This window comes from Pristis pectinata, chromosome 4 (genome assembly GCF_009764475.1).
Source record: "Pristis pectinata isolate sPriPec2 chromosome 4, sPriPec2.1.pri, whole genome shotgun sequence".
Lineage (NCBI taxonomy): Eukaryota > Metazoa > Chordata > Chondrichthyes > Rhinopristiformes > Pristidae > Pristis > Pristis pectinata.
This window is the reverse complement of record NC_067408.1, coordinates 46,069,717-46,083,775: the sequence shown is the minus strand read 5'-3', so window position 1 is coordinate 46,083,775 and position 14,059 is coordinate 46,069,717. Positions and strand designations below refer to the sequence as shown.

Below are 14,059 nucleotides of genomic sequence, written 5' to 3'. Positions count from 1 at the left end.
CCTTGGTGAGTAGGGTTAAGGAAAACCCCCAAGGCATTTTTCACTTATATGAAGAGCAGAAGGATGACAGGAGTAAAGGTAGGACTGATTAGGGATAAAGGTGGGAAGATGTGCCTGGAAGCTGTGGAAGTGGGTGAGGTCCTCAATGAATACTTCTCTTCAGTGTTCACCAAGGAGAGGGGCCTTGATGACACTGAGGACAGTGTTGGTAAGGTTTATGTTCTAGAGCATGCTGATATCAAGAGAGAGGATGTGTTGGAGCTGTTAGAAAATATTAGGACAGATAAGTCCCCAGGGCCTGACAGAATATTCCCCAGGCTGCTCCACGAGGCGAGGGAGGAGATTGCTGAGCCTTTGGCTAGGATCTTTGAGTCCTCATTGTCCACAGGGAATGGTACCAGAGGATTGGAGGGTGGCAAATGTTGTCCCCTTATTCAAAAAATGTAGTACGGATAGTCCAGGGAATTACAGACCAGTGAGCCTTACATCTGTGGTGGGCAGGCTATTGGACAGGATTCTTAGAGATAGGATCTGTGGGCATTTGGAGAATCGTGGTCTGATCAGGGACAACCAGCATGGCTTTGTGAAGGGCAGATTATGTCTCACAAGCCTGATAGTGTTCTTTGAGGAGGTGACCAGGAAGATTGATGAGGGTAGTGCAGTAGATGTCTACAAGGATTTTAGTAAGGCATTTGACAAGGTTCCACATGGTAGGCTTCTTCAGAAGGTCAGAGGGCATGGGATCCAAGGAAGCTTGGCTATGTGGATTCAGAATTGGCTTGCCTGTAGAACGCAGAGGGCTGTGGTGGAGGGAGTGCATTCAGATTGGAGGGCTGTGACTAGCGGTGTCTCACAAGGATCAGTTCTGGGACCTCTGCTTTTCGTGATTTTTATTAATGACTTGGATGAGGGGGTAGAAGGGTGGGTTAGCAAGTTTGCAGACTACACAAAGGATGGTGGTGTTGTGGATAGTGTGGAGGATTGTCGAAGATTGCAGAGGGACATTGATAGGATGCAGAGCTGGGCTGTGAAGTGGCAGGTGGAGTTCAATCTGGAGAAGTGTGAGGTGGTACACATTGGAAGGACAAACTCCAAGATAGAGTACAAAGTTAATGGCAGGATTCTGGGTAGTGGAGGAGCAGAGGGATCTGGGAGTCCATATCCACAGATCCCTGAAAGTTGCCACACAGGTGGATAGGGTAGTTAAGAAAGCTTATGGGATGTTAGCTTTCATAAGCCGAGGGATCGAGTTTAAGAGCCGCGAGGTAATGATGCAGCTCTATAAAACTCTGGTTAGACCACATTTAGAGTACTGTGTCCAGTTCTAGTCGCGTCATTATAGGAAGGATGTGGAAGCGTTGGAAAGGGTGCAGAGGAGATTTACCAGTATGCTGCCTGGTTTAGAGAGTATGCATTATGAAGAGAGACTAAGGGAACTAGGGCTTTACTCTTTGGAGAGAAGGAGGACGAGAGGAGACATGATAGAGGTGTACAAAATATTAAGAGGAATAGATAGAGTGGACAGCCAGCGCCTCTTTCCCAGGGCACCAATGCTCAATACCAGAGGTCATGGCTTTAAAGTAATGGTTGGGAAGTTCAAGGGAGATATCAAAGGAAGGTTTTTTACCCAGAAAGTGATTGGGGCATGGAATGCGCTGCCTGGGGTGATGGTGGAGGCAGGTACATTGGTCAAATTCAAGAGATTACTAGATAAGCATATGGAGGAATTTAAAATAGAGGGATACGTGGGAGGAAGGGGTTAGATAGTCTTAGGTGAGGTTTAAAGGTTGGCACAACATTGTGGGCCAAAGGGCCTGTATTGTGCTGTACTGTTCTATGTTCTAAAGTATTTTTCTTAAATCTCTTGTCTGGATGTCACAGTAGCGTCATCATCGCTTTGATCTTTCTTTTACTATTAGAGTATTTGCCCGGACATTTATAATAATTTCTTCTGCTTAAGCACTTTGGCAGGCAGATAAGCATGGACGATTATTAATTTTCATAATTTCTTGTTAAAGCCAAGACAGTCTTTTCCCTACTTGTGACTTACTTAGCCTCCTTTTTCCTGACTTGTAGGCCAGACATAAATGCCTGTGTGCGTTCCTACCATTCTAGTAAACTTCACAAGGAGACTTGGCCTACATTTCCCATTGTCATTTTGCTCTCTATTTTTACACTAATTTGTGACCCAAACTTGTTTGAGTTTTTTGTTGCCTATAAATTCTTGTGCATCCATTAGATTGTGCCAGATTGTAGCAGGGGTTAAGATGCTCGGGATAATTGGATGGAGTCAGCATAGCTGTATGAAGAGACGCATTTAATAGAGTTGTTTGAGGGTGCAACATAGATAAAAGGGGATGTAATATATCTGGATTTTCCAAAGTCATTGAAGAAGTACTACAAAAAAAGATCTTACATTAAGTAAGGGCCTATGGGTTAGGGAAGTATAAAGGGACAGAAAATGGAGTAGAAATTAATAGGTCACTTTTAGGTTGGCAGACTGTTACTATTAAGAAGTTACAGAGGTCATCATTGGATTCTCAGCTATTCATAATTTACAAAGATGAATTAGTTGATAAAATGGAATACAATATATCCAAGTTATGATGGAAAGTGAACTGTGGGGAGGGCAGTCTGCAAAAGGTTATTGACAAGAAAGTGGTAAATTGTACAGTAAGGGAAAATGAGAGATTGTGCACTTCGTCAGGAAATAAAAAGTTTTATTTAACAAGGAGGAACCCTGTATATGTTTATGTACAGGAAAGTGTGGGTATGTTGTTTTGGGAAAACTATGCAGTAAACCTCCAAGTACAACGTGCATTTAGAAAGACAAATTGTATTGAGGCCTTCATTGCAAAGAGAATATGTAAGTTCTGTTACAATTATGCAGGGTCTTTATGAGCCCACGTTTTATTGTACTGCATACATTTCTGTTTTCCATACCTGAGGATGGATATATTAACTTTGGAGTTAGTGCAGTTTAGACTTAAAAGATTGATTCCTCGAATGAAGGATTTGGCTGGATTGAATTTGTCCTTCTTTATGAGTAAGTTTTGCCTGGGCAGTTTCCCACATTGATAGTTAGGTACCAGTGTTTAGCTCTACCAGAATAGGCTAACTCAAGGCATGGTAACTTCCAAAGCACAGATCTTCCCTGCTGCAACTGGGTTATTGCATTGTGTTGTGTCCAGTGATTTTAATGAGGCAGAATGGGGAGAAGTAATTACTCTGTGTAAACTATAAACTCTTAGATAAACCATTGGTAGCCAAATGGCCTTTTTCTTGTTGATTTTATGCAATTCCATGATTTTATCTGTTCTCCTTAATGATTTGGTTGTGAGATATTTATGTTCTCTTTATTCATTATATGCAGCAGATAGATGAGAAATAATGCAAAGAAGAAAACCGAAAGAACATTCTTTTTAATGAACTCATGCTTCAGATTCCACATAACTATTTGACAGCTATATATGTTTTCATTTCTCTTGAATGTTTATCTGACACGAGCCTATATATTGTAGGTGAAAACAGTATCTCAAGCAGAAGAACAGTTTATAAAACTGAGAAGAAACTTTCACAGATTTCATCTTCCAATAAGGACCAAATTCGACTCAGATCTGGAAGTGAAAAAAAGGTATTTTACTTACTATGAGTATGGGAATATACTAGGCAGTAATAAAGTTACTGTTTCAACACTTGTTAGCATTGAAGAGGCAAAAGTGCGATGTAATTGGGCTTCTGTTGAACTTGGTGACTTGGAATGCTATGCATAAGTGCTTTGAGAGAAGTTATTACCGTAGAGTAAGGAGACCGGCTAACATTTCACATTCTTTCTAGAGTGATGAATCCAGGAGACAACAGCATTAATATTTTCTTTCGATGACAGAAACAAAATATAGAACAATATAATTTAAGGGAAGTACAAGGGGCTCAAAAAAACAGTAATTTAATAGTTGCAATTTTGACATGCAAGGTCAGCAGTGGAACCTATGACATAGAAAGGAATGAGTGGAGCAGAAGTTAACTTCAAGCAATCATTAATGGATAATACAGTAGAATTATGTCTGAGCATAAGAAATGATATCAGAAGAAAATCACCTCCCCAGATGATAATGATAGCAGAACAGTAATTTCAAAACAGAAGCAGCATCAGAGGGAAATGGTTTAATAGGAAAGTGAGTGGGTTTGAGAATCCGCAGTAGGCTCGCTTGTTGTATGAAAATTTGATATAGGATTGTTAGAATACTATATGAAGAAACTTGTTTATTTAATAGGACCAAGTTTACTGGGATAATATTTACAGTTGTTAAGATCCATCATTGATCTGGTCTAAAGCTTGATGATGAACAGATCTTTCTAAAAGAAATGATGGAGTTCAGAATAAAAAGAATCATGAATGCTAATACAGGAACAATAAATCTGGCATAAGAACATTACAAGGCTAAGAGATTTGGTAGTCGTAGTGTTGGTGCTAAGGGAGACAACGAAGAAAAGACAGCAATGATGATTGAGAGAGTGGGAAGATAGATGTGTAAGAGTTGTGTGTAAATGAATGGATAATCTCTGAGAACATTACTCACTAGTGCCCTCTTGAAGCTGATAATGTAAAGTAGATAATGAGATTAGATAAATTTTCTCTATCTATCATTGGGCAATCCTGGAATAAATAGATCTTCACAGCTCAGTGCTGGATTGGGGTTCCTGTAAGATTAAATTCCATGCTTCCCTTTGATCCTTTAGGCAATAACCCCTCTATACCCCATCCCCTCACAATCTTACTCCACACCCACTAACCTTCCAATTGCACTAATGACCATTTCCTTTCTTCCCACCATCTTCTACTGTGCAGTGATGATTCACTATCCCCCAGAAAATTTGGAATTATGATTTGAAGTGTACAAATGCCCAGCCCTAGAATTGTGCAATATCCTTAGCAAAATTAAACTTCCAAATTCTTCTTCAGTGATGCATCATCCCAAAAATATGTCAATATTGCCTGTTCATTGTACTAATGCAGATACGTTAGTAACGCGATGAAGTGAAGAGTCTTTTAAATGTACAAAAATATTGGAGATATTTGTTTTCCCTCTACTCACTTCCTACTGTATCCATTGCCTCTTAACATCATGAGAAGTTAGTATGTCACTAAATTATCATTATGTTATTGTCGCATATGTTGTCGTTATTTCTCATTTAGAAATGGTAGAATAATAATTGTTTGATTCTTCTCTTTATATTTTTATGGTTGTCATTCCATGCCAAACATACAGAATGATAATCAGCCAGACTCTGCTGATGAAAATGACTTGGATAGATATTTATCAACATCAAGGAAATCTCAAGTGGAACGTGGTGGAGGGGCTGCAAAAAAGGAAAATGTTTGTCAGGTATGTTGTGTATATTTTCTGTTGTTAATGTGCACTATACCCGTTGTGATTTCGCTTTTAACATTCTTGTGTCTGTCTAGGAAGCTTGTGGGTTTAAATCCTGTTTCAGATACTTGATACAAAAATCTCTTACTCTGTACGGTTACTGAAGGAGTGCACTGTGTTAGGTGTACTATCATTCCAACGAGACATTAAATCAAGACTCAGTCTGCTCTTTCAGGCAAAAGATCCCATGATAATATTTTCAAGAAGAGCAGGGGCATTATTCCCTGTGTGCTGGCCACTATTTGTTCTTCAGTTGCTAAGGCAGAATGGCATTGTTTTTTGTAGGAACTTGCTGTGCGGAATTTGGCTGTCACATCTCTTACTTTACATAACATAGCGTACTTTGGGACGTCCTGACATTGCTTGTGGCACTGCAGAATTACAAGTCTGTCTTTACTATAATAAATTTGTTTCTAATGTTAAGGATATGAAATAAAAGAAACATCAAATACTGTGGGTGCTCAGCAGTATCTGTGGCAGCAGCAGCAGTTAATGTTTCAGGTCAATGACCCATCACCAGGATTGGAAAAGTGAGAAAACAAACGTGTTTTAAGTTGCATGGAGGTGACATGGGATGGAAAGAACAAAGGGAATACCAAGGTCGTGCAGATAACACAATTGCTGGTCATAAATGCATGCGGATGACTCAAGTGCTTTTGGATCCATCTAAGAGAGTGAAATGAATGCTAATCACTGCTGATCTGTCCAGAGGAGTATAAACAGAGGAAGCTGAATAAAGGAGTGGGTATTCTCTATTATTTCAGATTTCCAGCAAATGCTGTGTTTGGGATCTCATAGTGCCAGCAGCTGTTTTTTCTTTATCTCTCTTTCTCCTACCCTCATTCATCTTACATAAGAACATAAGAAATAAGAGCAGGAGTAGGCTGTCAAGACTGCTCCACCATTCAATAAGATCATGGCTGATCTGGCTCTGTACTTTACTCTGTACTGTTATTGTTTTTACCTGTACTACATCAATGCAGTCTGTACTGACTCAACGTAACTGCACTGTGTAATGAATTGACCTGTACGATCGGTTTGTAAGACAAGCTTTTCACTGTACCTCGGTACAAGTGACAATAATAAACCAATACCAATACTTTCCCCATAACCGTTAATTCCCCTATGCAAAAATCTATCTAACTGTGTCTTAATTATATTTCAATGAGGTAGCCTTTATTGCTTTCCTGAGCAGAGAATTCCACAGATTCATTACTCTCTGGGAAAAGTAGTTTCTCGTCATCTCCATCCTAAATCTATTCTCCTGAATCCCTAGTTCTAGTCTCACCTATCAGTGGAAACAACCTTCCTGCCTCTATCTTATCTATCCTTTTCATAATTTTGTATGTTTCTATAAGATCCCCTCTCATTCTTCTGAATTCCAGCAAGTACAAGTCCCAGGCAACTTGATCTCTCCTGATAGGCTAACCCCCTCATCTCTGGAATCAACCTGGTGAACCTCCTCTGCACCACCTCCAAAGCCAGTATATCCTTCCTCAAGTAAGGAGACCAGAACTGCACGCAGTACTCCAGGTGCGACCTCATGAGTACCCTGCACAGTTGCAGCATAACCTCCCTCCTCTTAAATTCAAACCCTCTAGCATTGAAGGCCAACATTCCATTTTCCTTCTTGATGACCTGTTGCACCTGCAACCCAACCTTTTGCGATACATGCACAAACACTCCCAAGTCCCTCTGCACTACAGCATGCTGCAGTCTTTCACAATTTAAATAATAATCTGATCTTCTATTTTTCCTTCCAAAGTGGATGACCTCGCATTTACCCACATTGTACTCCATCTGCCAGACCCTTGCCCACTCACTTCTCCTATCTGTATCTCTCTGTAGACTCTCCGCATCCTCTGCACAATTTGCTTTTCCATTCAATTTAGTGTTGTCAGCAAACTTAAATATGCTACACTTGGTCCCCTCTTCCACATCATTAATGTATATCGTGAACAGTTGCGGGCCCAACGCCCCGCGCACCACTGATTGCCAACCAGAGAAACACCCATTTATGCCTTCTATTGATTAACCAATCCTCTATCCATGCTAATACATTGCCCCCAACTCCATGCATCCTTATTTTATGGAACGCCTTCTGGAAATCCAGGTAGACAACATCCACCTGTTCCCCTTTATCCACTGTGTTCATTATATCCTCAAAAAAAACTCCAGTAAGTTTGTCAAACAGGACCTGCCCTTCCTGAATCCATGCTGTGTCTGCCTGATGGAACCACTTCTATCCAGATGTCTCACTACTTCTTCCTTAATGATAGCTTCAAGCATTTTCCTGACTACAGACGTTAAGCTAACTGGCCTATAGTTACCTGTCTTTTGCCTACATCCTTTTTTAAACAGTGGCGTGACATTCGCTGTCTTCCAATCTGCTGAGACCTGCCCAGAGTCCAGAGAATTTTGGTAAATTATCACAAACACCTCTACTGTAACTTCTGCCATTTCTTTCAGTACCCTGGGATGCATCCCATCAGGACAAGGGGACTTGTCTACCTTTAGGCCCACTAGTTTGCTCATCACTACCTCTTTAGTGACAGCGATTGTATCGAGGTCTTCACCTCGCATTGCATCCATAACATCTCTCTTTGGCATGTTAGATGTGTCCTCCACTGTGCAGACCGACAGAAAATAGACATTCAAGCCCTTGGCCATTTCCACATTACACAATATTAATTACCCCTTCTAATCTTCTAAGGGACCTACGTTAACTTTAGCCATCCTTTTCCACTTTATATAATTATAAAAACTTTTACTATCTGTTTTTATATTTTGTGCTAGCTTACTTTCATAATCTATCTTCCCTTTCCTTATTGCTTGACTAGTGGTTCTTTGTTGTTTTTTAAAATTTTCCCCAATCTTCCGGTTTCCCACTACTCTTGGCGACTTTGTATGCATGAGCTTTTAGCTTGATGACTTCTTTTATTCCTTAGTTATCCAAGGCTGGCTCTCCCCACCCATACTGCCCTTGCTTTTAACTGGAATATACTTTTGTTAAGCACCAAAAAAAAACTCTTTGGAAGTCTTCCACTGTTCCTCAACTGTCCCACCACATAGCCTGTTTTTCCAATCTACACTAGCTAATCTTCACCCATCCCGTTGTAGTCTACCTCGTTTAGGCATAATTCACTGGTTTTAGATCGAACTGTTGCACCCTCCATTTGTATGAGAAATTCAATCATACTATGATCACTCTTTCCAATAGGATCCCTAACTACAAGATCGTTAATTTTACCTGCCTCATTGCACAGGACCAGATGTAAGATAGCATTTTCCCTTGTAGGTTCACTAACGAGCTGTTCAAGAAAGCTATCACGGATGCATTCTATGAAGTCCTCCTCAAAACTGCCTTGACCAACTTGATTCACCCAATCTAAGTGGAAGTTAAAGTCCCCCATGACAACTGCCATTCCATTCTTACATGCATCAAATATTTCTTGGTTTATTGCCTGTGCCACTGTACTGCTATTGTTCAGTGGCCTATAGACAACTCCCACCAGTGACTTTTCCCCCCTTTTACAATTCCTAATCTCTACCCAAATAGACTCAACATTCTGCTCCCTAGATCTTATATCGTCTCTCACTATCGCCCTGATCTCATTCTTAATTAAGAGTGCTACCCCACCTTCTTTACTTTCCTGCCTATCCTTTCGTATTACCTGATAGCCTTGGATATTTAATTCCCACTCATCTCCACCCTGCAACTACGTTTCTGTAATGGCCACTAAATCGTACTGCTTTGTACTGATTTGTGCCACAAGTTCACTGACCTTGTTTCGAATACTACAGGCATTCAGATAAAGTGCCCTTGCACTCATTGTCCTTTTAGCATTTGGTAACCTTTGTGTCCTTTGCATTTGACTTTTCTGTACTCCAGTCTTACTTTTCTCTTTTTTAACTTTTGCTCTGGTCTCTGCTTTGCTCCCCTCTGTCTTTCTGCATGGATTCCCATCCCCCTGGCATATTAGTTTAAACCCTCCACAACAGCACCAGCAAAGAATCTCCTGGGACATTGATCCCAGTCCTGCCCAGGTGTAGACAGTCCAATTTGTACTGGTCCCACCTCCACAGAACCGATTCCAATGCCCCAAGAATCTGAAACCCTCCCTCCTGCACCACTGCTCAAGCCATATATTCATCCTAACCATGCTGCTATTCCTACTCTGACTAACACATGGCACAGGTAGTAATCCTGATATTATTACCTTTGAGGTCCTACTTTTTAATTTATGTCTGAGCTCCATAAATTCGGCTTGTAAGACCTCATCCCACTTTTTTCCTCTGTTGTCGGCACCTACATGCACCACGACAAATGGCTGTTCACCCTCCCCTTCCAGAATGCCCTGCAGCCGCTCTGAGACATCCCTGATCCTTGCACCTGGGAGGCAACACACCAACCGGGAGTCCCGTTTGCAGCCACAGAAACTCCTGTATATTCCTCTTACCAAGGAATCCCCTACCACTGTAGCTCTGCCACTCTTTTTCCTGCCCTCCTGTACAGCAGAGCCACTCACAGTGCCATGATCCTGGCTACTGCTGCCTTCCCCCTGATGAGCCATCTCCCCCAACAGTATCCAAAGCGGTATATATGTTTTGGAGGGAGATGACCGCAGGGGAGTCTTGCACTACCTTCCTGCTAATGCTCTGTCTGTTGGTCACCCATTCCGTATCTTTCCTTCGGCCTTTAAACTGTGGTGTGACCAACTGACTAAATGTGCTATTCTCAGCATCGCGGATGCTCCAAAGTGAATCCATGTGCAGGTCTACTACCATCATGCGGTCTATCAGGAGCTGCAGCTGGACACGCTTGCTACACACGTAGTTATCAGGGACATTGCAAGCATCCCCAAGTTCCCACATTGAGCAGGAGGAGCATGACACGGGTCTGAGCTCACCTGCCATGACACTCCAAAAATGACCACTCCAAAATCTTTCTTGATTTACACTCCTCTTGATAGATCAGCAATGATTAACAAAATTCGTTTTCTTCTCTTGGACAGCATGGAAAGTAATTACGTCACCTACGCAACCTTGATCTCCCTATCATGGGCATTCCCTTTGTTCTCTCCACCCTTCCCCCTGTCTGCAACTTTAAAACATGCTTGTTTTCTCAGTTTTCAGTTCAGGTGAAGGATCTTGTACCCTCTCTACTAATGTTGTACTAATGTTGTCTGACCTGCTGAGCATCCATCCCCTGTCTCATTTCCTGTTTCAATTTTGGATTTGTAGGATCTGCAGCTTTTTGCTTTTCATTTAAGGAAATAAAAGAAAACTCCTTGGTTGCGTTCACTGGCAGATTTTAATATTTAAAAAAATATAGACCTGATAGTCTGAGTTACAAAAAGCAGAAACTGTGTTATTTTCTAAATTGGACCACCAAGCTAACTTCCAGTCATGTTCCCTTTTGGGAGTGCGAATGTTAATGAACTTGCAATAAAGATCCCTTCATAAAGATTCGAAGTGCTAAAAATGCATTTCTTTTTATGTTTTCAAAGTTGCCGGACAGAAAATGAAATAAAGTTGAATTTAGCTTTGTAACTGCCCACCATAAATTGCAGAAATCTGTTGGGCACATGAGGGCAATGAACCTCTGTCACTAATGTGACACTGCTCAGTGCTAGCTAGTTTTCATTGCAGTTCTCTGCCATTATATATTCCTGCAAAGCTCATGCTAGAAGCATCAATGCTGTGAGCATATTTAGTATCCCAATAAACACAACCACATGTTCATGAATGTTAGTTGAAAAAACAGGCTGTGGATCTTAAGTGCTCAAGCAGCTGACCCCTTCTTAGCCGATCCCAACCATGACCAATCTGAATCCACTCTGAGCCCAAGTATTTTTTTCCCATACCTGACCCAGAAACTTTGTAGAAAGGCATTCCGTGCTGCATATACATTATTGTCCAGTCTCAAAAATAAGGGATTGGCCATTCAGGATAGAGTTGAGAAGATATTTATTAAGCCGGAGGGTTGTGAATCTTCAGAGTTCTCTACTGAAGAGATTTGTGGCAGCTCAGTCTGCAGGAAAGTAGTGTTGGAGCAAAAACGATGATCATCTTGAAGACTGGAGCAGACACAAGGAGCCAAATGGCAGACTCTTGTTTCTTTTTTTTGTTCCTATGGATCAAGAACAAAGGCCCATGTGGTAATCGTAAGTAAATCATTCTGACCTGGATAAAGCACTAAGCCAGGCCTTTGTCTCGGCATAATATATAATCAACTTGAACTTGACACTTGGGTTCTTGGGTTAGGTAGCCAGGCTTCAGATGGCTATACAACTACCCATTCTATAAACGAGGAGAATACGGAATTTTAAGTTGCATATACGATGACCAATGTGCAAGAGCTAGATGCAATATGTACAGCACAAACCACAAAAAGCTGAATGTAATTATTTCTATGGTAAGTTATCTTATACTTGCAAATGTGTAATATAAATATAATTGTCTAAAGTCCAAAAAGTACCTTGTAAGATATCCTTGATCTGCTTTTGGATGAGCTCTGTGACACCAAAATTTGAGATTGCTTTTTATGCAGCATTGGTTAGAGTCTAGAATAGGGAAACGTGATGACATTATATATCTTTTCCCCTTATCTCTTTCCATAGGCATGGATCACTGAAGATAGCTGTAGTGCCACTTCTAACCTAGTTGGAAGGGTGGTAATAATATGAGGCATGCCTAGTCCAGAAAGTATTCTGTACTACTCAGTGGGTCAAGACAAAAACAAAGACTAGGAGAGGGCTACTTACTGCACTATCCACTGTCCAGATTTTGCGGTCTTTATGACAACATAATTGTAGTGTAGTGTTTAAGCTGGAAATGACAAATTTGGTGTCAGAGAACCAGCATTCCTTATCAGGCTGTCCTTTTACAATCTTCTCCACAGCAGTCAAGCTAAAGTTGCTTGAACTAACATGAACTTAATTTATTTATGGAATAACCCAACTATGAAGTACCCTGGAAACCTCATGCTGAGTAGCATTAGGTGTGTGATTTTCTTTAAATTATCAGCATTATCAACCATAATTTCTGTTGAGCAAACTATATGGCCCTAAAGCAAAACAATCTTGTCTTGTAACTTTCATAAATATTGCAACTTCTAGAAGTAAGTGTATTTTCAAAATTTTAAGCATATGTTTCAATTTTTATTTAGTGTTCTGTGTAATGTTTAAAGCATTATTTAAACACTGGTTTCTCCTTTCATATCTATGAAAATTCTTTTTTTAAAATTGGTTCAAAATGCTCTGTAAAGCACCTGGTGACATTTTTGCACATTAAAGTTGCAATATAAAAGGAAGTTGTGACTGGATGCTCAGACTGCTTGATGGCATCACTGCTGCTGGGCACCAAAGGTCCCATTGAACTTGCACCTGACTGCAGTATGTATTCAAAAAGCTTAAGTTTTCACCATGAAGATCACAACAGCTTAGATTTTTGCTGATTGAGATCTACTGCCTACTCTTCACTCTTGGAACACCAACAGATTCCCTCAGTTTAAATGCTGGAGAACCTCAGCAACAAAGCATAGTGATGGACTTTTCAGCAGATTCTCAATTTCCACATTCAGATGTGCATGCACTTAAGTCCCAAACATGCTAGGATTTATGTGGCTAAATGACAGCAATTCATTGTGGATCTGCCAGCAAAACCTGGGCCTAGATCTCTTTTGAATCAAAGGAAGTGGTATTATTTTGATAGCACTAACTATAAGTGGTGGTTCTTCGGTTCTGACGCAGTATCTATTGATTTCAGTCTTGCATTTTGTATTGATCATGACATCTTCCTCCATTAACTTTATCATTACAAGACTGTGAGGGATATATATCCATTATAAACCTGTCGCCTTCACAGAAATCCACCATTTGACATCCACCATCATGAAGTGCTTTGAGAGGCTGGTCATGGCACGCATCAACTCCAGCCTCCCAGACAATCTTGACGCACTGCAATTCGCCTATCGTCAAGACAGGTCTACAGCGAACACCATCGCCCTGGCCCTACACTCAGCTCTAGAGCATCTGGACAGTAAAGACACCTACGTTAGACTATTGTTTATTGACTACAGCTCTGCCTTCAATACAATAATCCCAAGCAAACTTGTCACCAAACTCCGAGACCTAGGACTCAACACCTCCCTCTGTAACTGGATCCTTGACTTTCTAACCAACAGACCGGCAATCAGTGAGGATAGGCAGCAATACCTCTGGCACGATTATTCTCAGCACTGGTGCCCCACGAGGCTGCGTCCTCAGCCCTCTACTCCCTATACACTCATGACTGTGTGGCCAGATTCTTCTCTAACTCCATCTACGTTTGAAGATAATACCAGCGTTGTAGGCTGTATCTCAAACAGCAATGAGTCAGAGTACAGGAAGGAGATAGAGAGATTAGTGGAATGGTGTTATGATAACAACCTTTCCCTCAGTGTCAACAAAACAAAAGAGCTGGTCGTCGACTTCAGGAAAGGGGGCGGTGTACATGCACCTGTCTACCTCAGTGGTGCTGAGGTCGAGAGGGTTGAGAGCTTCAAGTTCCTGGGAGTGAACATCACCAACAGCCTGTCCTGGTCAAATCACGTAGATACCACGGCCAAGAAAGCTCACCAGCGC

At 41.1% G+C, this 14,059-nt stretch overlaps 1 protein-coding gene across 3 annotated transcripts in view; it reads left to right on the top strand.

Moving 5' to 3' along the window:
* nsd1a (nuclear receptor binding SET domain protein 1a) overlaps positions 1 to 14,059 on the top strand; it is a 152,406-nt gene that overhangs the window by 87,742 nt on the left and 50,605 nt on the right. For all 3 annotated transcript variants that reach the window (XM_052013553.1, XM_052013554.1, XM_052013555.1), the window contains exons 11-12: positions 3,522 to 3,634; positions 5,271 to 5,387. In XM_052013553.1, the coding sequence (XP_051869513.1) occupies positions 3,522 to 3,634; positions 5,271 to 5,387 (230 nt within the window). The remainder of the gene's footprint in view (positions 1 to 3,521; positions 3,635 to 5,270; positions 5,388 to 14,059) is intronic.